At 56.0% G+C, this 22,111-nt stretch overlaps 1 protein-coding gene and 1 long non-coding RNA gene across 2 annotated transcripts in view; one reads left to right on the top strand and one right to left on the bottom strand.

Moving 5' to 3' along the window:
* Positions 1 to 22,111, bottom strand: part of LRP1 (LDL receptor related protein 1) — an 81,006-nt gene that overhangs the window by 20,135 nt on the left and 38,760 nt on the right. Inside the window, exons 20-44 of the mRNA XM_077757422.1 lie at positions 21,838 to 22,005; positions 18,197 to 18,379; positions 17,568 to 17,768; positions 16,138 to 16,383; positions 15,725 to 15,922; positions 14,371 to 14,575; positions 14,022 to 14,186; positions 13,139 to 13,383; positions 12,785 to 12,916; positions 12,256 to 12,483; positions 11,842 to 12,016; positions 11,659 to 11,753; positions 11,301 to 11,450; positions 11,057 to 11,197; positions 10,516 to 10,650; positions 8,947 to 9,078; positions 8,554 to 8,688; positions 8,222 to 8,351; positions 7,954 to 8,080; positions 7,389 to 7,540; positions 7,166 to 7,290; positions 6,478 to 6,855; positions 4,950 to 5,139; positions 1,321 to 1,525; positions 735 to 927 (exon numbers count right to left, since the gene is read on the bottom strand). Coding sequence (XP_077613548.1) covers positions 735 to 927; positions 1,321 to 1,525; positions 4,950 to 5,139; positions 6,478 to 6,855; positions 7,166 to 7,290; positions 7,389 to 7,540; positions 7,954 to 8,080; positions 8,222 to 8,351; positions 8,554 to 8,688; positions 8,947 to 9,078; positions 10,516 to 10,650; positions 11,057 to 11,197; positions 11,301 to 11,450; positions 11,659 to 11,753; positions 11,842 to 12,016; positions 12,256 to 12,483; positions 12,785 to 12,916; positions 13,139 to 13,383; positions 14,022 to 14,186; positions 14,371 to 14,575; positions 15,725 to 15,922; positions 16,138 to 16,383; positions 17,568 to 17,768; positions 18,197 to 18,379; positions 21,838 to 22,005 — 4,434 coding nt within the window. The remainder of the gene's footprint in view (positions 1 to 734; positions 928 to 1,320; positions 1,526 to 4,949; positions 5,140 to 6,477; positions 6,856 to 7,165; positions 7,291 to 7,388; positions 7,541 to 7,953; positions 8,081 to 8,221; positions 8,352 to 8,553; positions 8,689 to 8,946; positions 9,079 to 10,515; positions 10,651 to 11,056; positions 11,198 to 11,300; positions 11,451 to 11,658; positions 11,754 to 11,841; positions 12,017 to 12,255; positions 12,484 to 12,784; positions 12,917 to 13,138; positions 13,384 to 14,021; positions 14,187 to 14,370; positions 14,576 to 15,724; positions 15,923 to 16,137; positions 16,384 to 17,567; positions 17,769 to 18,196; positions 18,380 to 21,837; positions 22,006 to 22,111) is intronic.
* LOC144226202 (uncharacterized) lies at positions 18,499 to 19,483 on the top strand. The gene is made up of 2 exons (XR_013333548.1): positions 18,499 to 18,890; positions 19,224 to 19,483. It is a non-coding gene; the product is annotated as an uncharacterized LOC144226202 (long non-coding RNA).

The following is a 22,111-nucleotide window of genomic DNA, read 5'->3' as shown; positions in this document are numbered from 1 at the left end:
GGACAGAGGACAATGGGCTAAGAGTGTTCCCAGCTGTGCACACACAAAATGCCCACACCCATTCACACAGCTTCACTGAGCTCCCCAGCCCCTGCCCTGGCACAATGGCACATGGCTGGGGGACCAGAAGAGGTGCTAAGGGAGGGCCAGTGAGAGTGTTGGGGCTGGGCCTGAGGTTGAGGGTGTGTGTGCTCTTGTGGGGGGGGGTAGATGTGGGCTCGCCACACAGGCTTGAGGAGAGTCAAGTCGAAGGAGCCTAGTGGTGGAGCCCTGGAGTGTGTGCAAGAAGTGTGGAAAAGCTGTGGATCTGTACAGGGCCCCTTGGCCAGGCAGGCCCAATGTGGGAGTGTCTCTGTGCACATGCACATGCATACAGAGTGTGGGGTAGGCAGAGCCTGGGGTGTGTGTGTGTGTGATCAGGCTCTGGGAGCACATGTGGCTCTGGGTAGGATTAGGGCATATGCTGGGGTGTCCAGGTGAGACCAGCTGTAGTGTGGTATGAGCGTGCATACGTGTGTGCACGCACACAGATGTCTTGAGGGAGCTGGAGTAGACAAGTATTAGTGTTTTGGGTTTCTTGGGGGTGAAAGTGTATACAGTTGTGTGTCTGCACATGGAGGCTCTGGGAGAACAGGACCAGGGTGTAGTGTGTGTGTGTGTGCATGTGTGTGTGTGTTTGTGTGTGCTGGCACCAGGGGCAGGAGAGCAAGGCAGGTGGTAGTGGCCCTACTCACAGCTGTTGGTGTCATTGGCCACGGCGATGATGCCCATGGGCTGCTGGGGGATGTCCACGCGCAGCAGCTTCATGTCACTGCCCACGTACTTGTTGGCTCGCTGCACAGCCCGCCGCACCCAGTCGGTCCAGAAGATGTGCTCCCCGTACACAGCCAACCCAAAGGGATGGACCGGCTCGGACTTCAGGATCACCTGTGGCAACAGCATTAAGCCTGTCACAGGTAGGCTTGGGCCTCTTGCCCCAACGCCCTCCCCCTGCAGCTGCCTCCAGGGGCAGGGGCGCCTGACTTGGCCTTGATCCCAGGATACAGTTGCAGAATGAGAAGGACCCACAGGGGCATCTTGCCGTCTTCATTTAATTGATGAGGAAGCCATGTCTGGACAGGATGAGGGTTGCACAAGGCCACACAGCTAAGCGGCAATGTCAGTGCCTCATTCTCCTAAATCTTCCCACCACGTGGCTTCCCCCTTTCCCCTTCTGCTGCTCCATACCCGGGCAATCTTTATCTTGGCTGACCAGTCGTCCCCTGACCCCTGATCCTAGCCTGCCCCATGCCACTCATTCCATCTGCCCCACAGACTCACATAGCGGTGGGAGCCATCGTACTCGCAGCGCTCAATCTTGTCTAGGGTGGCGTCGGAGAAGTAGAGCTTCTCAGCACGGTGGTCGATGGCCAGGCCATTGGGGGTGCGGATGTCCTTCTCGATGAGAGTTAGGACATTGGCCCCTGACAGGGCCGCCCGCATGATGCTGGGGTGCTGCTCGTTCCAGTTGGTCCAGAACATCAGGCTGGGGGAAGACATGGCCACGGGGATCAGGACTCGAAGCCAGGGAATCCGCCACAGAGGGCCCAGGCCAGGGTAAGGAGTCGACCAGAACCCGAGGGTCAGCCACGGTGTGAACCATTTCTCAGCACAACAGGCAAGCTCATAGCCACCTAGGCCAACACAGCCCTGGTGCCCAGGAAGGGCCTAGCTGCTGCACAGTTGGTGTGTGTGTACGTGTGCACACGTATTTCTAAGTATCTGTGAAACGGCCATCTGTGTTTACTGAGAGACCGTGTAGCCAGGTAAGTCAGGCTCTGGGTTCCCATTCTGGCTCTGCGATGTACCAGTTAGGAACCTCAACAAGTGACTTAACTGTGCCTCAGTTTCCTCCACGAGGTAGGGATTATACTATTACCTGCCTCATAGAGTGGTTTAAGGGTTAAAAGACTATTAATATTCATCTAGTGACAGCTGGTAGATGCCACATGAGTATTTCCTATTATAGTAAAACCTTGGTTTGCAAACATAATTTCGTTCCAGAAACATGCTTGTAATCCAAAGCGCCCATATATCAAAGCAGATTTTAAGAGCCCTTGGCTTAGTTGTGATTATGTGACATTCAGCATCACGTACGACTCATATTGCAAGACATCACTCATTTATCAAGTCAAAATTTATTAGAAATATTCGCTCATCTTGTGAAACACTTGCAGAACAAGTTACTTGCAATCCAAGGTTTTACATATTTTATTCTTAGGCGCTTTTCACCTGGCATTCAGGAAATCCTTGTGAGTATCTAGTGTCTCCTAGTCCTAGGGACGCATGGACCCTACCCTCAAGAAGTTCTTGAAAACTACCTTCTCCATAACTTAAATCTTTTGCACATTTGGAGTCTGAGTCCCAGCTCTGCTCCTTCCAAGCTCTGACCTTGAACCAGCCTCTTGTTTCTACACCTCGACCTCCTCTCAGTAAAGGAGGTGGTGAGATCCGGCCGTGCCGTGTTCCTTTTGGGGGTGGTGACGCTCCAGAGACTTCAGGGCTGGTCAGGCACTACACTAGGTGTGACAGTGGGGTTCTCAGACCACCTGCATTGGATCTTGATTCCTGGGTCCTCTGTCGCAGACAGTCTGGGGCCAGGGAACCAGCATGTCCCATCATTCCCCAGGTGAGCTTCATACACCCTGGAGTTTGAGACCCATCTAGCTTCATCTGTTCTCTGGCTATCTCATAGGACCTGCTTCCTCCCGCCCACACCCTCTGCCTTCTGCTGCTCTGGACACAGAGCTGTCTTCAGGCTGGTGGCCCTGTCTCTTCAAACCTCTCCAGGCCTCTTTTTAACACCCTCCGCCCCCCCCAACCCCCCCCCAGTCTCTCCAGCACATTTGAGTTCTGGCCTCCTGCCACTACACTTACACTTAGGAAGGTGCTGGTTACTCCCAAGTCACTGGGAGCTCTTGAGGATAAGTCTCTGATTTTAAAGGCCCTCAGCCTGGGGAAAGGGGTGGGGTCCTGGATGGCTCTTGGAATCAGCATGGGAGTTTGGATGGCGGCATGATGCCATCAAGAATGGTAGCATCTCCCCCTGGCTCCCACAGGAGAAATGGAGGTTCCAGGGACAGCGGCTGGAGTCATCCTCCCTGCCTTGCTGGTGCCCAGCCAGGGACTCCCATGCCCTCAGGTAGAACCCAGTTTACTCTGCAGTGGGAAGTGGCTTTCCTTCTACCATGACAAACTGTTATATGTGGAAGAATGACAGGTCCTACAACTGAGGAGTCCAGGTTTGGTAAAACCACTCCCCAGGAAGTGGGTGGCGGGGCAGGGTGGGGAGAAAGGGCTTTCCTGAGGGGTAGGCTGTCAGCAGCCAGAACTGTGAGCGACCTGGAAACTGGGGCCAGCTGTAGGGGAGGCTCAGCAGGAGGTCCCTGCCCCTTTCATCACATTGTGCCCCCCCCACAATGTCTCCAAAGCACTTATTCCTTCTGGCTAGGACAGGGTCTCCCAGATCGTTGAGCCCTTTCTCCTGCACCCTGCCCTGGATTTAGTGCACCCACCATCCTCCAGACCCTGGCTCAGCTGGGCGTCCTTGAGGACATGTTTCTGGTATCCAACCCAGGTCAGGTCCTTCTTACACACCTAAAGCTCCCTGTAGCCTCATGGCCAGTATCAAATATGCCCGAGGCAAAGGAATTTGGCAGGCAGCCATGGAGGAGCTTCTGAAGACATAGTGCCTCACCATATCCAGATTGAGGATGGGAGGCAGGCAGGGGTGCTCAGGAGCACTGCCCTTCCATGGAGGGTCCAGGCCCCTAAGGGACACGTCCTGAGGCCAGCCCAAGACAGGTAAAGTCACCAAGGGTCACAGAGGGCAGATAGGATCTTTGTCATGAGCCAAGTACATGCAGGCCAGGGTGAGGCAGGCCAGCGACAGAGGGCCTTTGTCCTGGTCTACAGGGCCAGGTAGGCTGGGCTAGGGCTGAACTCAAGCGATATCAGGGTGAGGAATCTAGGTTCAGTCGGTACACTCACCATTTCTAAGTAGCTGCTTTTGGCTTTTGTTTGTCCCTTAGTTTCCTAGCAAAGCTCTGGGAAAACATTCCAAGTGCTGCTGAATTCTGGGGAAAACAGTTTTGCGTACATGTGGGCCAGGATTTCTAAGGTGAGGAGGCAGTTCACTAGAGGACCACACCATGGGAGCAGGGGCTGCCCTGCAGGAGAACAGGGCAGGTAGAGATCAAGGGCATGTGCCACCTCTGGGTATTTCCTCCCAGGTCCTCCTGACTTGTGCTTCAGACTCCCTTGCAACCTGAGCCCAGCTTCTGGGGTCTCCCTTGGACCTGATCCTGCTCCCCAGAGCCCTTTGATAGGGCACTGGGGAGGCTCCTCATAGTCGCTCCCCGCCTACAGCACTCCCTCCTCTGGCTCTTGCTCAAAGCACTGCCCTGTGTCTGGGCTGTCATTCCCTGGCCTTTCCACTTCTAGGTGCCAAGCCGCCGCCTCTGTGGGGCCTCGTGGTCATCACGTATAGCCCTGTACTGGTCTCCATGCTTCCCAGCACTATGGTTTCTCTCCTCAGCCAGGTCAAAGCTTCCGGGCAACAAGTGTTCAGTGAACAATCTTGGCCTGAAGCTTGGAGTCCCAGCAACACAGAGAACCTACTATGTGCCTTGAACATGGACTCTCTGATGAATGAATTGACTAATCACTGAGACAGAACTGTCCTTCACAACCCCTCAGCCCGATCCTCCCCTTGGTTCGGGTACCTGAAATATTGTTGTCATATTACAGGTGAGGAAACTAAAGCTCAGACAGTTCAGACAGCTGGTCCAAGGTCACAGCAAGGAAGTGGCTGATCTCAGGTGAAAGCCAGCCTCTCCTACTGCTTCACCCCCCACCCGGGGCTGCCTGGAGCAGTTTCTGCCACCCACTCCCTACACCCAGCAGCTCACTTCTGACATTCGTCCAGCACAAAGGCTCGTGGGTGGTCGTCTCCAGACATGGTAATGACCGTCTCGCGCTCGAAGGCCCCTGGGCGGGTCTGGTCTACTGTGTGGCGGGTGATGGTGGATGTGGTATAGCTTGTCCAGTAGAGGGTGTCCCAGCCACGGTGATAGGCCAGGCCCTCCACAGAGCCCACATCTGCAAGGAGACAGGAGCAGTCATAAGTTGGGATGGAGCCAGAGAGCAGAGCTGAAAGGGCAACCGGGGCATGAACTTGGGGACGGCCTGGAGTGCCCGTTCCTCTGCCACATGTGGGAACCAAGGAGCATGTGGAGACACAGCCTTGGCACCCCAGCCCCTCCTGTCCTTCCCTATTTTCTACCCAAATGATCCATGGTCCATCTCCCTGACCCTCCTTCCTGCTTCTCCCCACAGCTGGGGAGAATTGGCTTTATGGATTTTAGTAAATCACATCCGACTTGGTCTGTATCGGATGGGAGCTTCCTGCTTAACAAGACCTGAACCTGGATTGATTTGCAGACACCCTAAACTCAGGTTAAAGAATTAAGTGCACAATGGGTAATAGAACCATAGCCTAAGGGAAAAAGACTCCCTAAAAAGGATTTTAGTGGCTTCTAGCTGTATGACAGCTGTGGTTGCCAGAAGGCTGCATTAATAGAAGTATTGTGGCTTCAACAATGACCTGAAGGGAGGGGACGGTTCTTGCCAGTCTCTCCTGATCAAGTTACGATCACAGGGTATCTAGTTTAGCTTTGGCCACGTTTTTAGACAGGCATGTGGATTGGACTGTGTGGAGCAGGAAATGTCCAGAGGAGGGTCAAAGAACAGATCTAGGTTTATCATCGCTGTATACCAGCCTTTAGAATAGTGTCTGGCAGGTCTCCACGGCCAGGGTGAATAAATAAATGAACAAATGAGTCAAAGGACCCTGGGGCATCCAGGCTGGAGAAGAGAAAACTGCAGTGGGACAAAACAGCACGTTTCACAGAGCTGAAAGGCTGTCCTGGGATGACAGCTCTGGCTCCCACTACTCTCTGCAGGGTGCACATGACGCCTGTGCTGAGCTGAGTGTTCCCGCCTGCGGTTCAGGTGATCCCGTCTCACTATGCAGATAAGAAATCTTGGACGGCCCGGGAGACTTACGCAAGTTCCTGAAATCCTGTGTCTCGGGTTGAACCTAGCCTGTCTCTGCAGCCTGTGCTGTGAGCACTGGACACACAGAGGAGAGCTTTGGCTTATTCTGTGCAGCCTGGGGACCAACTAGGACCAGAGGGGGAAGGGAGAGGGCGGCCAGGTCTGACTCCAAATGAGGAGAAACTTTCAAGTAAGTATAATGGGTGCAGTGTGATCCGCTGGCTACTTGTCAGGGACACAGTCAGTTGCAGCTGGGACTCAGATCTGGGGCGGGGCGGGCTGGCTGATGTCTGAGGGCTCTTCTACCCTGAGTCCCTGCTGGTCCTCCGCACAGTCCCCTACCCCCCACCCCCTCCTGGGAAGGTCGGGGTCTGGGCTCACTCTCCACAATGGTGATCCTCCCCAAGCCATTGTCATTGATCTGTTGGATGTTTCCAAAGTGGATGTCGCTGAAGAAGATGCGATTGGGGGTGCCCGGGGAGGTGCCTGCTCGGTAGTCAAAGGCCAGAGCGATGACATTCTTCATGTTGTCAGGATCCTCAAAGGGTTGCACGGGTGCATTGAGGTTGCGCTCATCAGACAGGTGGATGCTCTTGAGGATGGTGCGCTCTGAGTAAAGCAGGTAGCCTGCGTACTCCCGGCACGACGCCCCGTCTTCAGCCAGCATCCCGTGGGCACAGGCACATGCCCGCTGCCCCCCACCCCGGTACAGGCACAGCTGCTGGCATCCGCCGTTATTCACTGCGCACACGTTGGTACCTGGGGGGAGGGCACGGGAAGGAGGTGGTTACGGAGGGCAGGGCCCATCTTGGGAAAAGGCTCACTGGTGCCTCTGGAATCCCAACCAAGATGGACATTCTGGTCGGTGCGCTGCTCTGCCTCAGCATTTGGTACCCAAACCAGTCTTAGAGCTCCCCAGCCCCTCCTTACCACCCTCGGTCTCTGGAACCACTGGGAAGTGTCCCCATGGGTCCAGCTTCTCTCCCAGACCCTCTCACTCTGGGAGATAGCTCCCAGGCCAGGGGGCTCCTGTGTGCCTCTCCTGCCTGGACCGGAGCCCCCGCCTCACCTTTCTGCCGGTCCCGGTTGAAGACTTTGATGTCTTTGAGCTGGACGCCAATGCCTGTTCTCAGGGGCACCGAATCTGTGGCATTGTCTTTACTCCCACGCTTGATGGAGCCATTGGCGTGAGTCCTGGGGGAAGGGAAGGCCAGGCCGTGAGCAGGGCACTGACAGAGGTCAGGAGGGAGGGAACCGATGGCCAGGGAGAAGGCCAGGGCAGAAGGTCTCACCTGTCACTCCAGTAGATGAAATCCTCAAACACAGACACTGAGAACATGTCCATGTTGTTGCTGGACAGAACCACCTCACGGTTCTCGCCCGTCTCCAGGTCAATCCGCTCGATCTTGTCTGTCCGGGCATCACACCAGTATAGCTTCCCATCCTATAGACCAGAGGCGCCCACCTCACCTCCAGTGCCCAGCACCCCCACTGGCCCCAGTGTCCTGAGCATCAGGGCATGTCCCACTCACTCCTGCCTCTCCTGTCTTTCTCTTCCTTTCCTCCACATCCTCCCTGCCCCCTGACCTGCTGATCTGCCAACCCTTCTAGAATGCCTTCAGTCTTCACTTCTGAGTGATAGCCCCCCACCATCTGTAGGGTGGTAGGAGTCCTATTCTGGGTCAGGAGCTGGTCCAGAAGACCCCAAGACCTACCCTGGGTCCATATCTCCCCACCTAATGGGGGCTCACCATAGGGAGAGTCTATGGGGAGCAGAGCATAGGGTAAGGGGAGCCTCCCCCCACAACATGGGGTCCAAATATCCCAAGGGCTCCAGGGCCAAGCCTGCACCCAAACCTGATAGTCCACTGAGATGCCATTGGGCCAGCTGATGCTGACATTAACCAGCACGACTCGCTCGGTACCATCTAGCCGAGACCGCTCAATACGTGGATACTGGCCCCACTCAGTCCAGAACAGATACCTGGGGGGTGGAGGAGGTAGAAGTGGGGTGTCAGTCCTCAGACCATGGAGGAGAGAGGGCTTCATCAGTGTGGGCTGTGGAGAGTGACCAGGCCAGAACCAAGCCAGGGCTGGGAACTGGACAGCTTGTCCAGCTTCTCACCCCTTCTCTGGGTGGACAGTGATGGCCCGGGGCTTATCCAGACCCTGGGAGATGACCACGTAGCGGAAAGAGCCATTGAGCCTGGCGACCTCGATGACATCAAAGCCTTGGTCTGTCCAGTAGATGTTGCCTGAGGAGGGAGTGGGTGGGGATTAGCGGGACTGGGTGGGAATGCATGGACCTGGTCCCCTTCTAGTCCCTAGATCCTTACTACTCCCCTGTCTGTTCCTGCCTTCTCCTTCTCCTCAGACTCCTGAGATCCCACTTCGCTCCTCCAGGCCCCCACCTCACCTGGAGGCCCTCAGCCCGCCCAGGGCCCTCTCATGGCTCACCTGCGATCCAGTCCACTGCAATGCCCTCCACGCGGCCAATGCCGTTTGTCACCACATCCTCACGCCATGTCTGGTCTCGCTTAGCCCGGCTAATGGTACTTAGGCCCATGTCCACCCAGTAAATGGTGTCATTTTCTGGAGGTGGAGGAGCCAACATGGGAATGCCCGACAAGGCAGGGGAAAGGTTGGGGGGGTCAGAATCAAATGGCAGTCAAGACAGAGGTGAGTGCTGGGGGGGAGCATGGCACAGGGGTTGGAAGGGAAGATAGAGCACGGTGGGGGTAGCTGTGGTATCTTCCCCTCCAGCTGTGATCAGGCCGCCTCTCAATGGGCTCCCAGAGCACACTACCCCCAAAGTAATGTCCCACTCCCTCCTGTCACCAAATCACTCACCAGCATGGAAGTCAATGCCGACAGCCAGGGAGGTCCCCGACACTGGGACCAGGGCATCTGACTTATCATTAGGATCCAAGGGGATTCCCCGGATTCCCTCATGCACAGAGTACAGGAGAAAGGAGCCCACACCTGAAACACAGGGATACTTCAGGCCCGGGTCTCACTGACACCCCTTTAAACTTGGGTTCTGTCACTCTCAAACCTATTCTCTGCTTCCTTTTGGTATCTTCTCCCAGACATCACGCCTCACCCTTCAACACACAGATAAACACACCTGAGCCTGAGGCCTGCAGCTTGGGCTGGGAGGTCACCTGGCTGGTGGGGGGTGGGGGGGCGGTGGGAAGGGAGGGCAGCTCTAGGGAACCACCTGCAAGACCAGTATCACCCACTAGAGGGCAGAAGAGACCATGACTTCTCTCCCCCAAAGGGGCCCTCAACTTCACTCAATACAACCTAGCACCCCCAAAAGCTAGGGAGTTTCAGCCAAGGCAGTGGAACTAGATGATTCCTAAATGGAGACTTCCACCTTAGTTTCCTCTTTGTCCTCCCCAGTCTGGTCTGCGCCACACATGCTCAAACACCTAAAACTCAACATCCTTGGCATCTCACTCCTGACCCAGTCTCATTCTGTTTTCCCGTTTCTTTTGAGGCGCCACTATCCACATGAGCCAGAATCCTCCACTCCCTCTACCCCATGATACAGTGTGTCCCCAGTGTGTCCCCCAGCGGGCTCTCATTTCTCAGGCTCCTTGAAAAAAGGGTTCATAGACAAGGGAGTTTGGGGAAACCCCAAACATTAGTCTCCTCTTGAAAAATTCTCAGCGCAGATGAGCATATTTAAGACTCTGAGAAGTTCTACAGCAAAAAAAAAAAAACAAAAAAAACACTTAAACTTTGTTCAACCCAGTGCTTCTTTCTGTAACACCTACCCACATCAAAGAGGGAGGTTCCCAGGAGCGCACTTTGGGAAGTGCTGTCTGTCCTGGGGCAAACTCATAAATCAGTCAGCAAGTTCTTGTGAAATGTCTCTGAGTCTCATCTCTTCTCTTAAACCCAGCTGCTAAGCCCCGTCTCTTAACACCGGGCTCACTCTAATAGCCTCCTAACTGGTCTAACTGCCCCGGTTTCTCCCTCCCCCACCCAGCCGGCTCTCTGCCGCCAGGTTAATCTGCCCCAAACACCACTTTCCAGTCACTTCTGGCTGAGAACCCACAGGAGGCTGGCCCTACCTCACAGTCGATCACCTATGACTTCCCCCAACAGTCTGCCCACCACTCGGGCTTGGTGCCTCAGGGTCTCTGCGCATATTGCTCTGGACCCAGTGCCCAACTTATTGTCCTTTCCCCTTTGACCCACGCACCCAAATCCTACTTGTCTTATAAAGCCTAGCACCCCTCACAGTGAGGGCTTACTAAGCATCTAACCCAGAAGGCACTTCATAACACATGATGAATCCAGTTCCTGTCCCCAAGGTGAGAGGAGGATGGCGGGGCTGCGGGGTAGGGGGTCTCAGGGCTGGGGGCTTGGGACAAGGTGGGGAGCAAGAAGATGGGGCAGAGCACTGACCCTCGCAGGCCTGCTGGCCACTCCGGAGGCTGTAGCCGGCTGTGCACATGCAGGAGCGGGTCGACTCCGACGTGGGCAGGCAGAGCTGGGAGCAGTCACCGTTGTTGACGCTGCAGGGGTTGGTGCCCTCATGGTCTGGGGTGGGTAGGAGGCACAGAGAAAGGGTTAGGTGGTCCTTCTCGGTACCTTAGTGTCAGGCTTGCACTGCTCAGGGGCAGGAGAGTCACCGCCTTTACCCTGGACCTGTGGGGGTCACCACCCAATCCACACTCAGGTCCCGGGTGGGACCCCACACTTGCGGGGATGCACACTCAGGTCTTTTGTCCTCCCAGGCTCCTGGCACTTATGACCAGAGTGGCTGTAAGCACCTATGGTACCTCTGTGATGATGAGAAAGGGGGGCCCCCTGGGTGGTGAGCGGAGTCTAACCCGTGTTCATTTGCATTCACTTCCTTGCCCAGGGATTCCTATAGCCACTCCTGGCCACGGCCCTCACCTCTCTCTAGCCCACCCCCTACCCATGGCCTGGCCCCCTGCCTTACCCAGCTGGATGCTCTCATCGTAGACCTTCATGTGCATCACCAGGGTGGTGCTATTACGCAGGACCACGGATTCTGAGCCGTCTGCCTTATTGCACGTGCCCATCTTCTCTGACACCTGATCTGCCCACCATAGCTTGTCCCCTGGGGAGGCAGGAGGGGATGAGACCCTGGGGAGGGCCCCACCCCCAGGCCAACCCAACCCAGCCTCTCTGATCCAGTCCCTACGCCCACCCAGCAGCCTCACCCATGATGGCCAGGGCAGTGGCCTTGCCCAACTGGCTCCGCATGGCGTCAATGACCTCCAGCCCACTCCCGTCCAGGTTGCAGCGGCTGATGGTGTGGTTCCCAGAGCTGATCCAGTAGAGTTTGCTTTCAGGAAAGTCGATAGCCAGGCCTGGAAGAGGGGAGCGTCACTGCCACCGGAAAGCCTGGCACCCAGGTCAGGGGCTGAGGGATGTGTGGGTTTGGGGGAGGATGATGAGGACAAGGACTAAGCTGGGAGTTCGGGAGACAGAGGGGCAGTTGAGGAACCCCGAGGGTCTCCTGGTGGGGAATTAGGGAAGGGCGGTAGNGGGCGGTGGCGGGGGCAGGGGGAGCCGTACCCACAGGGCCCTTCTGGCCACTGAAGAGCAGGGTACGGTTGCTGCCATCCATGTTGGCCATGCTGATGTTGTCCCCATCGGTCCAGTAGAGCTTCCTGGGAGGGTGCCGGGAAGGTGAAGTCAGACTCCTCTTTTCTCCCTGCCCCACACCCCACACTCCCCGACCTCGGGCCCTGGACTGACCCACGCAGGGGGTGGACAACCAGGCCGTGGGGCTGCTCCAGGCCCTGCACCACCGCATTCTTGAAGGAGCCGTCCAGCCGGGCCACATTTATCTGCTTCTTGTTGCTGTCATAGCTCGTCCAGAAGAGGTTTCGGGACACCCAGTCCACAGCCAGCCCATGGGCATTTGGCAAGTCTGAGGGGCACAGTGGGGAGTTGGAGATTGGGTGTTTGCAGGGCATAGGTTGGGAGATGGGAGGAAGGGCGGGCTGGGCTGATTTTGGGGGGAGTCAGGGTTGGGAAACCAGGGCTGGGGCATTGAGAAGGGACAGGATTTGGAAAAAGAATATTAGGACCAAGGGGATCAGGGATGGGAGCAAGGGCTCGGTGGGGGGCGCCCACACCCACTGCCGGGGTCCAGGGCAAGGGCAGGACCTGCAGAGACGACAGTCTCCACGCCTGTGCCGTTGATGAAGGCCCGTTTGATGGCCTGCGTCCGCACATCGGACCAGTAGACGCGCTGCTCACGGGCGTCATAGTCTAGCACCGTGACGTTGTCAATATCGGGCACCGTGAAGGAGATGATATAGTTGTAGTAGGGAGCGTCCAGGTCCACCCCTCGGATCTCCATCTGACGTGCGTACAGCAGGAACTTCTTAAACTCTGTGGGGCATGTGGCAGGTCACTGAGGGCAGCCCCCTACTCATGCTTCCCACCCACCCAGATTGGGGTCCCTCCCTCTTTTGGTTCCTTCTATCTGGCCGTTGGTGATCTGGAAGTGCTCCTGTCGGGCTCCCTGCCTGAGTTCACGCACCTTCTTACAGCCATTGTCTCTGGAACCTCTCCCATCAGGCCCCTCCCTGCTGGGATGGTCTATCTTCACTTACACCTGGGAGCCTGGATACCTGACACCTTCCCCTTCAGCCTCAGTTTACCACTGGCTCTTGAGAGAGGGGCCTCCTACCATAGCATGTGGTGTTGTCCTTGTGAAGCTTCATGAGGTGGGGGCAGGCGCAGGAGACGGTCCGGTTGTAGTTGATGAGACAGAGGTGGGAGCAGGGGCCCCGGCCCCCATTGGCCTCACAAGGATTGGGAGCTGGGGGTGGGGGAGAGGAGAATGGAGAACATTCTGTGACTTGCTGGCTCCTGCCCTGTCTCACCCCGACCGCCCCCTCTTCACCCACTCTCACCCTCCCTGTTCCAGCATCGCCGTCTGCCAGACCCTCCGGTCAGCAGACTGGCCCACCCCCGCCATTCCTCATGCTCTCACCGCCCCCTCTTCTCCTAAGGGCTTCTAAAGAGGCTGCTGGCCCCTTACCCATGGGCTGCCGGGAGGGGTGGTACACCTGCAGATCAAAGGGCTGGGTATTGGTCCTCTGTACCACGGTGACATTGTGGCCGGTCCACTTGTTGGCCTTGGCCAGCGTGTTTGTCCGCCAGTCTGTCCAGTACACCTCCCCCCCATACAGCGTCACTGCAAACGGGTGCGATAGGAACTCGTGTCCCCGAAGCACCTCCATGTGGCCGGAGCCGTCGTAACGTGCTGAGTAAATGGCATCTGACCTGAGAGCGTGGTCGGGGCAGAGNCCCCCCCATAGTTCTAGCACACTGGAGCAGGCCTTCCTCCCAGGCCTTGCTGGCCAGGAAGGGCAGACAGAAGGACATGGGATGAGAACCAGAGTGGTTTGAGGTCTAGGATCCCAGCTCTTGGATCCTAATTCCAAGAATCTCTTGGCTCACTTCTCCATGGGGCCACAGTTAGCACACATGGGGCTTTTTTTTTCTGGTGAGGTTGGAAAAAGGTACCCCTCTGAGTAGAACAGTTAGAAGTTTCCCCTTCCCCTGGGGGTACAAAGCCCCCTAGCAGAGCACACAGGTTTGTGAGTGAGGACTGGAGGTTGCATCTTAGCCTCGCCCTCACCGCAGCCAGGCAGTCCTGCATGGGGTGACAGCCCTGCATGGGGTGACAGCCCTGCATCCACCCTCTTTCTCCCCACCCCTCTTCCTCTGTCCTCTCCCCTCTCCCCTCACCTCAGTCCTCTTACTTGGCCCAGCCCTTGGCTGCCCCAGTTCTGGCTCCAGCTGCCTCAGGCCTTTTCACCATCCTTATCACTGCCAAATCCTGGGACTCCAGACCCCACCCTGGCCTGCGGGGGAGGGGGAAGATGGAGGCCTCTGGGGGTGTGGTGGGGGGCAATGACCTGGCATCGATCCAGAGGATGCGCTTCTCCAGGTAGTCCACAGTGAGCCCGTTGGGCCAGCCGCCTGAGCCTGTCTCCCGGTGGATGGTGCGGCGGCCGGCCCCACTCATGGAGGCTGCCTCGATGCGGGGCAGGCTGGCATCCCAGTCTGTCCAAAACAGGATCCTGGGAAATGGAGAGGGAGTCATGGAGGGACCAAGGTCGAGGGCCTGGGGCAGGGCTATTATAGGATCTTGGGTAAAGGGCGGAGGAGGTGAATAGCATTTGAAGAGACAGGTGTCCCTGACCTGGGTGAACAAGGCTTCAGAGGAGACCATGGGGCCAGAATAGGGCTGGGCAGAGTTCTTACCCATCCCGTGGATCCAGCGCGATTGCCCTTGGGTGCTCAATGTCACCAGCCAGGAGGGTGGTCCGAAGGGTCCCATCTAGCTTGGCCACCTCAATCTGGTCCAAGTTACTCTCCACCCAGTAGATGTTGCCTGCAATCCAGTCTACAGCCAGACCCTCGGGGGTGGCCAGGCCGTATTGAATCACCACTTCAAAACTAGTCAACGCTGGAGAAGAGAAGGTCATGGGAGTGAAACCACAGTATAGTAGGACCCACCTTCAACCTTGACACTTCTGCTAGTACCTCTGATGCACCCTGGAATCACCTGGGGTTCACAGACCCTCTACTCTCCTCACCCAAGCCCCCTGCTCCACCAGGTCAAATAGGAGAGAAGAGGCCTCGCTTCCAGAACGCTGAAGAAGTGGAGGTCACAGCTTTCTTCTGCTTGCAGCTCTCTGAAGGGCTAACCCATGGGAGGAGGTCAGAGCAGAGGGTGGAGGCTTTGGAGGACAGGTGTAGAGTCAGCATGAGGACAGAACTTTCTAAAAGTCACTTCAAAGACTGTCTTAAAGATTTTTCCATGGCGATATCTATATATCTATGTCTATAATCTGTATCTGTCAACAATCTGTCACAATCTACTTAGCTATACCCTTGTTGATGAACACTTGGGATGGTTCCAAGTTTTCTCTATTATAAACAATACAAACTCCTTTAGTAAATGTGCTTCTTTCAAGTCTTTGCTCAGATGTCACCTTCTCAGGGGGCCTTCCTTGACCCTCCCATTTAAAATACTGACCTCCATTCTCCCTACTCACCCCCCTGCCTCCTTTCTCTATGTATCCCCTTCCGTTATATTCCATGTTGTACTTATTTGTTTCTGAGGTCTCCCCTCGCATGTAAGCTCCGCGAGGACACACATTTTACCCTGTTTTGATTACCGCTGTCTCCCCAGGGCCAGGTGTGTATGGCAGGTGCTCAATATGTGTGTTATTAATGAAAGATGTCTGTGATGGGTCAGGCTGCCTTTGGTTCAAAGGCATAATTCAGGTACCCCATTCCTAAATGGCTTTTTCCTTTTAAGCTTGCAGTTCTAGGATTTGGGGAGCTCCAGACCATTCCAAAGAAAGGCTGATCATTTTGTTAATTATCAGGCTGCAGCTTTGCTGAGGATAATTACGGGGCGTCAGGAACTGAGACCCACAGCAAAATCTAACCCAATTAACGAGAGTGTGGGGGATGGGAGAACTAAGGGCCTCTGCTTCGGGGTGGCCTGGATCTGGGCCTGAGACTCTGAGTGCCCAAGTGCCCCGTCTCTCTGCAGAGCTCCCCTACCCTCCCCACCGCATTAGGGCTGGCAGGAGGGGGCCGTCACCTCCGTTGTCCAGCAGCTTCCCGCGGTAGATCTTGTCCTCCACCACATCGGTCCAGTAGAGGGCGCTCTGGCTGAGGTGGAAGTCCAGGGCTATGGTGTTGCGCAGGCCGGGCACCAGAACGCTGTAGTCTCCTTTGTGAAGGTCGATGCGCCGGATCTCATGGCGGTTGGAGAAGATGATGAATGGCTTGAAGGGGTCTGGGGAGGAGTGTGACAGAGGTCAGCACAGGGCTTGCTGCCTCAGAGCCCCCCTGTCAAGGAGCAGGCAGGGCAGGGTCTCTGTTGGCCCTGGGCCTGGTCATGGATGGAAATCACAGCCTTTGGCATCCGGCAGCCCAAACGCAGCCAACTGCAGCTTAGGGGCCTGCCTCAGCCTGCCCAGCCTTCCCCGCCACCTTTCACCCATGTTTCACCTAGGCTGCGGCAGCTCTCGCCATCCGGCTCCAGCACCCAGCCCTCGTAGCAGGAGCATTTCACGCTGAACTTGTTCTGGTCGCACTTCTGGCTGCACTTGAGGTGCTTGGCACAGTAGCTCTGGATCTGGCAGGTGTGGTTGTCGGGTCCCAGCTCCATGCCCAGAGGGCACGAACACACAATGCCTTCACCAGGTGCCACTGAGCAGTTGTGGCTGCAGCCTCCGTTATTAAGAGAGCACTGGTCTGCAGGGCGGGCGGCAGGGGACAGGATCAGGGTGAGGATCCAGGGGGAGGCAGGACGACGGCCTGGCTGGGTCCCAGGTCTTGGGCAGCCCAGACAGAGCCCTGGCACCCTTCCTGTAGCATCCTACTTTTCCACTGCTGGCCAAGCCTCTGTCCCAGCGTTTCCTCGGGACCAGGCTTGGGACCCCAGCACCCACCACAGGGGCCACCGTTCTCCTTCCCCTGAGGATCACCCTCACATCACGAATACATCTGGTCTCTATTTCCCTGTCAGTTCTTGAGCCTGCGGTGGAGCCCGCGGTGGGGCCCGCGGTGGGGCCCCTGGTGAGTCTCGTGGGGGGTTGCCCTTTCCTCGATCTCTCCTGAGTTGGGTGTGATTAGGGTGGGGTGTGGTAGGGAATGTCCTGCTGGGTCTCTGACACACCCTGAGATCTGTCAGCCCTGACTGATGACCTGTCAGCGGTTCTCGGGGCCAGTCCCAGCCTGCCTCCTCCCTCACTCCTCCCCGCCACCCCCCAGCAACAGATGCTCTGCCTGGCATGGAGGAGACAGGCTGCTCTGCTCTGCTCCTCATCCCCATGTCACACCACACGGCCCTCCCTGACCCCTATTCCTTTTGATCCTTGAATGCACAGCTTCCTCACCCCACCTTCTCACTCTACAAGATCTATCTGTCCTCAGGAACCCAGTTAAATCGCTGCCTCCTCTGGAAAGCCTGCCCTGACCACATCAACACTCAATCCTCGTGTCTTTATCTTTAATGGCAGCTCTGTGCCGTTCTGCTGATGGGTGTGAGTGAGGGGTCTGTGACTGCAGAAAAGGGGTGCCCGGCACTGTCTCCACAACACCTTAGGAACCGTAAACCTTGGATCAGTTACTTAACCTCTGGGCCTCAGTTTTCTCATCTGTAAGATGGAGATGATAATGCTGTCTGCCTCCCAGGGCTGTTGTATGGATTAAATGCTAGAATAGTGTGGTGTGCTCAGCACAGCCTCTGGCCGAGGCCAGTCTGAAACCAGCAAGCGTTGAGGGTAGCTGCTTGGGGTGCTGCTTGCTCCTTCCCTGTCTGAGACCACTCCCTGATGAGCTTGCTCTCTTCCAACTGTCCTGGCTCCGGCCTAGACTCCTTACCCAGTCACCCTTCCCACTCCCCTCCCGGGGCCTTTGCTAGGCCTAGGCCTCACCGCAGAGCTCTCCCTCGTCTGAGCCGTCTCCACAGTCGTCATTGCCATCACACAGCTTGTCGGGGGGCAGGCAGACTGAGGTGTTGTTGGCACAGGGGTGTGAGGGCGGTCTGCAGGCCAGGGACTCACAGTTCTCCTCATCCGAGTTATCTTCACAGTCACTGTCACCATCACACACCCATGCTTTGCTGATGCATCGAGCTGCAGGGTGAGTATAGTGTGAGAGGCCACAGGCCTGGGCAGGAGGGCTCTCCATGCCTTTCTTCCCAGACCCAATGGGCTTCTCTAATAGGGTCGTGATTGTAATGCCTTGGGGTCCACTAGGAACCTGGAGGCCTTTTCTGTCAGATTTAGAGGCAACAAAGAAAGCAAGAATCTGCAGAGGGTGCTAAAGCTCAACTCTGGTGACAGTTTTGGTTCCCAGGGCCTTTAGTGCAGGCCCTTGCCCCTTCATAGCTTCCCCCATGCATCATGCACAAGCTTCTTCTCTGCAGCCCTTTGCCTCACAATGTCCCCATCCCCACCCCTCATAGCATAGCGCCATCTCCCTTGCCACTCCTCTGCTCTCAATATGGTCTCCTCCTGTCCATGTTGCCCCAGTCCAGGCTCCTGCCCATCCTTCTTTTTACCAGAGTCCTTGCAGCCAAACTTGACATTGGGGTCACAGACGTGGGTCACTCCCTCACAGCTCTTCTCATCACTAGAGTCCATGCAGTCAGTGTCTCCATCACAGCGCCAGCGCAAGGGAATGCACAGACCATCCAGCCGGCACTGGAACTCATCATTGTGGCAGCCGCCGGGAGGCCGTGTGGCTGCGGGGGGGACAGAGGGAGGGCATGGGGGGTGGGGGCTCGAGGTCAGCCATTCCCATGTCTGCCTTCCCAACCCCCTCCTGTTCTGCCCAATCCAGAGCTATGAGCCGAGGTAGGGATGGAGAGTTCTCTGGGCCCTGCCGACACTTTTCAGAAGCTAACTTGGAGTCAGGAATGTCACACCTCCCAGGACCCCAAGCAATCAGCTCGTCTATAATCTCTCTTACACACCAGTGCTCTATTGGATAAGCAGTTTGCTAGGCCAGAGCTCAAAGGCCCCCCAATCTTGGCCTTGCCTCCATTTCACCCATTCACTCCATAAACACCTACTGAGCGCCTCATGTGTGCCAGGCACTGTTCCAGGTGCCAGCGTGAGCGAGACTGTCTTTACCCTCACGGAGCTGAAGTTCTAGTAGGGAAGAGACAGTGAAGACATGACACAGAAATCCAGAATGTTACTGCACGGAGTGATCCATGCTATGGAGACGAAGCTCCTAGAGAGGGCTACCAGGTAAGATGGTCAAGGAAGGCCTCCAAGCAGATGTTTGAACAGAGGCTTGAAGGACATGAGCCGTGAGAATACGGGGCCGTGCAGCCCAGCAGGGGCAACAGCTAGGTTCTGAGATGGGACCATGCAGGGCATATTCGCAAAGTGCCCAAGGCATATTTGAGGCTGCACAGCTGGAGTAGAGTGATGGAGGAAGCGGGTGGCAGGAACGCAGGTCAGAGAGGCGGTGGGAGCCCTGCAGGCCATCGAGCGGGGCTTGGCTTTGATTCAAGCGGGTCGGGAGCCAGTGCAGGCTCGAGGGCAGGGGTGGGGTATGATCTGACTCATGTTCTGCAGGATCACTCCGGCTGCTGCACTGACATCTGACTGAGGAGGCCGGAAAGGAACAGGAACAGCACCCGGAGGCACAGGTGACTGTGCAGGAGCCTCACCTCGCTCTCACGCTGACGCCTGTTCCTCCCACCCGCCCCGCCGTGAATGTGGTCAGCGCTCCTCTTGTGCCTGCATTTCAGCACCGGCCTCCCAGCTGGGTTTCCTTCCTTGGGGCCCCTGAACCTCTTTCTCATTGAATCCCCTTCTAGGATTATCCTCTGAAAGTGCCTTCTATATCTTTTTTAAAAGGGTATTTATTATTTATTTTATATATATTTTTTANGGGAGGGAGAGAGAGAGAGAGAGAGAGAGAGAGAGAGAGAGAATCCTAAGCAGGCTCCACACTCAGCTCAGAGCCCAACACGGAGCTCCATTCCACGACCCTGGGATCATGACCTGAGCCGAAATCAAGAGATGGATGCTCAACCCACTGAGCCATCCAGGCGCCCTAGCACCTCCTCTATCTTATCGCCTTCTAGCTTCAAAGTCCTTCAAAGGCCCCAGTGCCTGACTTTCAACTGCTGATATGATCTGCCCCCTTTGGGCACAGCCTCATTCCCCGTTGGCCCCTGCAGTCTGAGGGGCTCCACCAAGCAGAGGCAAAAGTACTCAGTTTCACCGTCTGAATCTTACTACCGTGTTCTTCACCCCTAGCGCTCCCCATCTGAGGACCCTTCCTCTTGTCCACTTGGCCACAGTCGAATCCCTCATCAGGCCCTGTTCAGACCGCACCTCTTCCTTAATGGCCCCAGACCACTGCAGCTCACCACCACAGTTAACAGTCACTACCAATCATGACATGCCTGCTCCCACATGCCAGGCCCCCCCACAGCTCCTCTCATATCACAGAAGAGGAAGTCACATCTCAGAGGAAATGACTTGTCCAAGTTCACCTAGCTTGTGAGTGAGGGGCAGAGTGCTTCTCCCACCACACCACAGGCCTGCAGAGGCTCCCTTCTCAGAATCCCAAGGCACTATCACCTGTCCCGCTCGCCCAGCCCTTCTGAGACAGCCTTGAGACCCAGCAACTGTTTCCTGGGCCTCAGGTGACCCTCCCTGTCCCTGCTCTCAGTTCTGGGCCCAGAGTGGGTACACGTGCTATCGGTACTGCTCTAACGGTGTACGCCATCACTCTCTAAGGCAGAGGTTGCAAGCTGGAGGCCCAGGGGCCAGATGAGGCCTGCTGAAAGATTTTGGCCTACAGTATTTTTAAAACCTTTAAAGTCCATTGCCAGTTGTTATGGGTTAATTTGTGTACGATATCCTAAGTCATGGTACCTGTGAATGTGATCTTCTTTGGAAATAGGTCTTTTTTTTTTTTTTAAGAGAGAGAGAGAGGGAGCATCAGTGGGGCAGAGGGAGAGAGAGAGTCTTAAGCAGGTTCCACACAGACTGGGGTCAATCCCACAACCCTGAGAATCATGACCTGAGCTGAATCAAGAGTCGGACACTCAACCAACTGAGCCACTCAGGAACCCCTGGAAATAGGTCTTTGCAAATGATTAAATTAAGATGAGAGCATCAGGGTGAGATATGATCGAATATGACTGTGTCCTTACATAAAGAGGAAATCTGGACACAGAGAGAGGCAGGCACACACACACAGGGAGATCACTATGTAAAGATGAAGGCAGAGACTGGGGTGAAGCATATACAAGCCAGGGAATGCCAAAGATTGTCCGCAAACACCAAAGGCTAGGAGCGAGGACTGAGTAGACTCTCCCTCAACCCTGCCTACATTTTGGACTTGGGTTTCCAGCTTCTAGGACTGAGACGATAAATTTCTGTTGTTTAAGCTCCTCAGTTTGTGGAACTTTGTGGTGGCAGCAAACAGGACACGAATACAGCAGGGCTTAAAAATGGGTAGATTTCACATAAAAATCTGCATTTATGACTTCTCTTAAAGCCAGGGCAATGCTGGGTCTGCAATCTTCCATGGAAACAATTGGCCAGAGCTGAAAAACAAACCTTCCTTGAGAGGGTCCATGCCTGCCAGTAGACTCGGCGCCCACCGGCCCTCAGCTGGGCTCCGGAGGCTTGAGCACTGAGGACCCTCACAGGGCCAACCCTGCTTTCTTTTGGTCCCCACTGTTCTCATTCATCCTTACCAGCACCCCCCACCCCACCCCACCAAACATCTCTTTTCCAAGCTACCAGCTCTGGAGCAAAGGCTGTGTGTTGAATGCTTTTTGTGCATGATCTCACTGAACCCCCACATCAGCGCTGTGATGTGGGTCATGTGCTATTATTATCCCCACTTTGCAGATGAAACTCACAGAGGCCCACAGAGATGAAGCAATTTGCTCAAGGCCACCCAGATAGTAAGTTACAGAGCTGGAGCTCAAACCCAAGGCCACCCAACTGCAAAGCCCGTAATCTTGACAGTGTGTGACGAAGGTTTGTTGACACTGTCTCTCTCCTGCACGACAGGCACCTCCTGAGGATAAGAGCCATGCCTGGGTTATCTCTGGTTCCCAGATGGCTGTGTCACAGAATGGCGAGGATGGAGGGACAGAGGGATGGCTAAGTGACTGGCGTGTGATGGCCTCGCCCCGCCTGCTGGCCCCCCGGCACCCACCCTGGTTGGTGCAGTTGGCGTGTGTCTCGTCGCTGTAGTCCCCACAGTCGTTGTCCCCATCACAGGTCCAGTGCTCGGGGATGCAGCGCCCACTGTTGCACTTGAACTGAGTGCTGGAGCAGGAGTGGCTGCAGCCGGCCTCGTCACTGTTATCCCCACAGTCATTGTCTGAGCGGGGAGGCAAGAAAGGGAGAGGCAGAGAGGAGGTCAGCAAGCTGCCTTCTCTGTGACCCCAGCTTGGGGCCCCCACGCCCCCCTCCCCGTTCCCACCCTC

The sequence above is a fragment of the Crocuta crocuta genome, unplaced genomic scaffold, assembly GCF_008692635.1.
Source record: "Crocuta crocuta isolate KB4526 unplaced genomic scaffold, BGI_CrCroc_1.0 scaffold549, whole genome shotgun sequence".
In the NCBI taxonomy this organism is placed as follows: Eukaryota; Metazoa; Chordata; class Mammalia; order Carnivora; family Hyaenidae; genus Crocuta; species Crocuta crocuta.
Note: the sequence above shows the minus strand (reverse complement) of the source record. Positions and strands in the feature narration are given on the sequence as shown.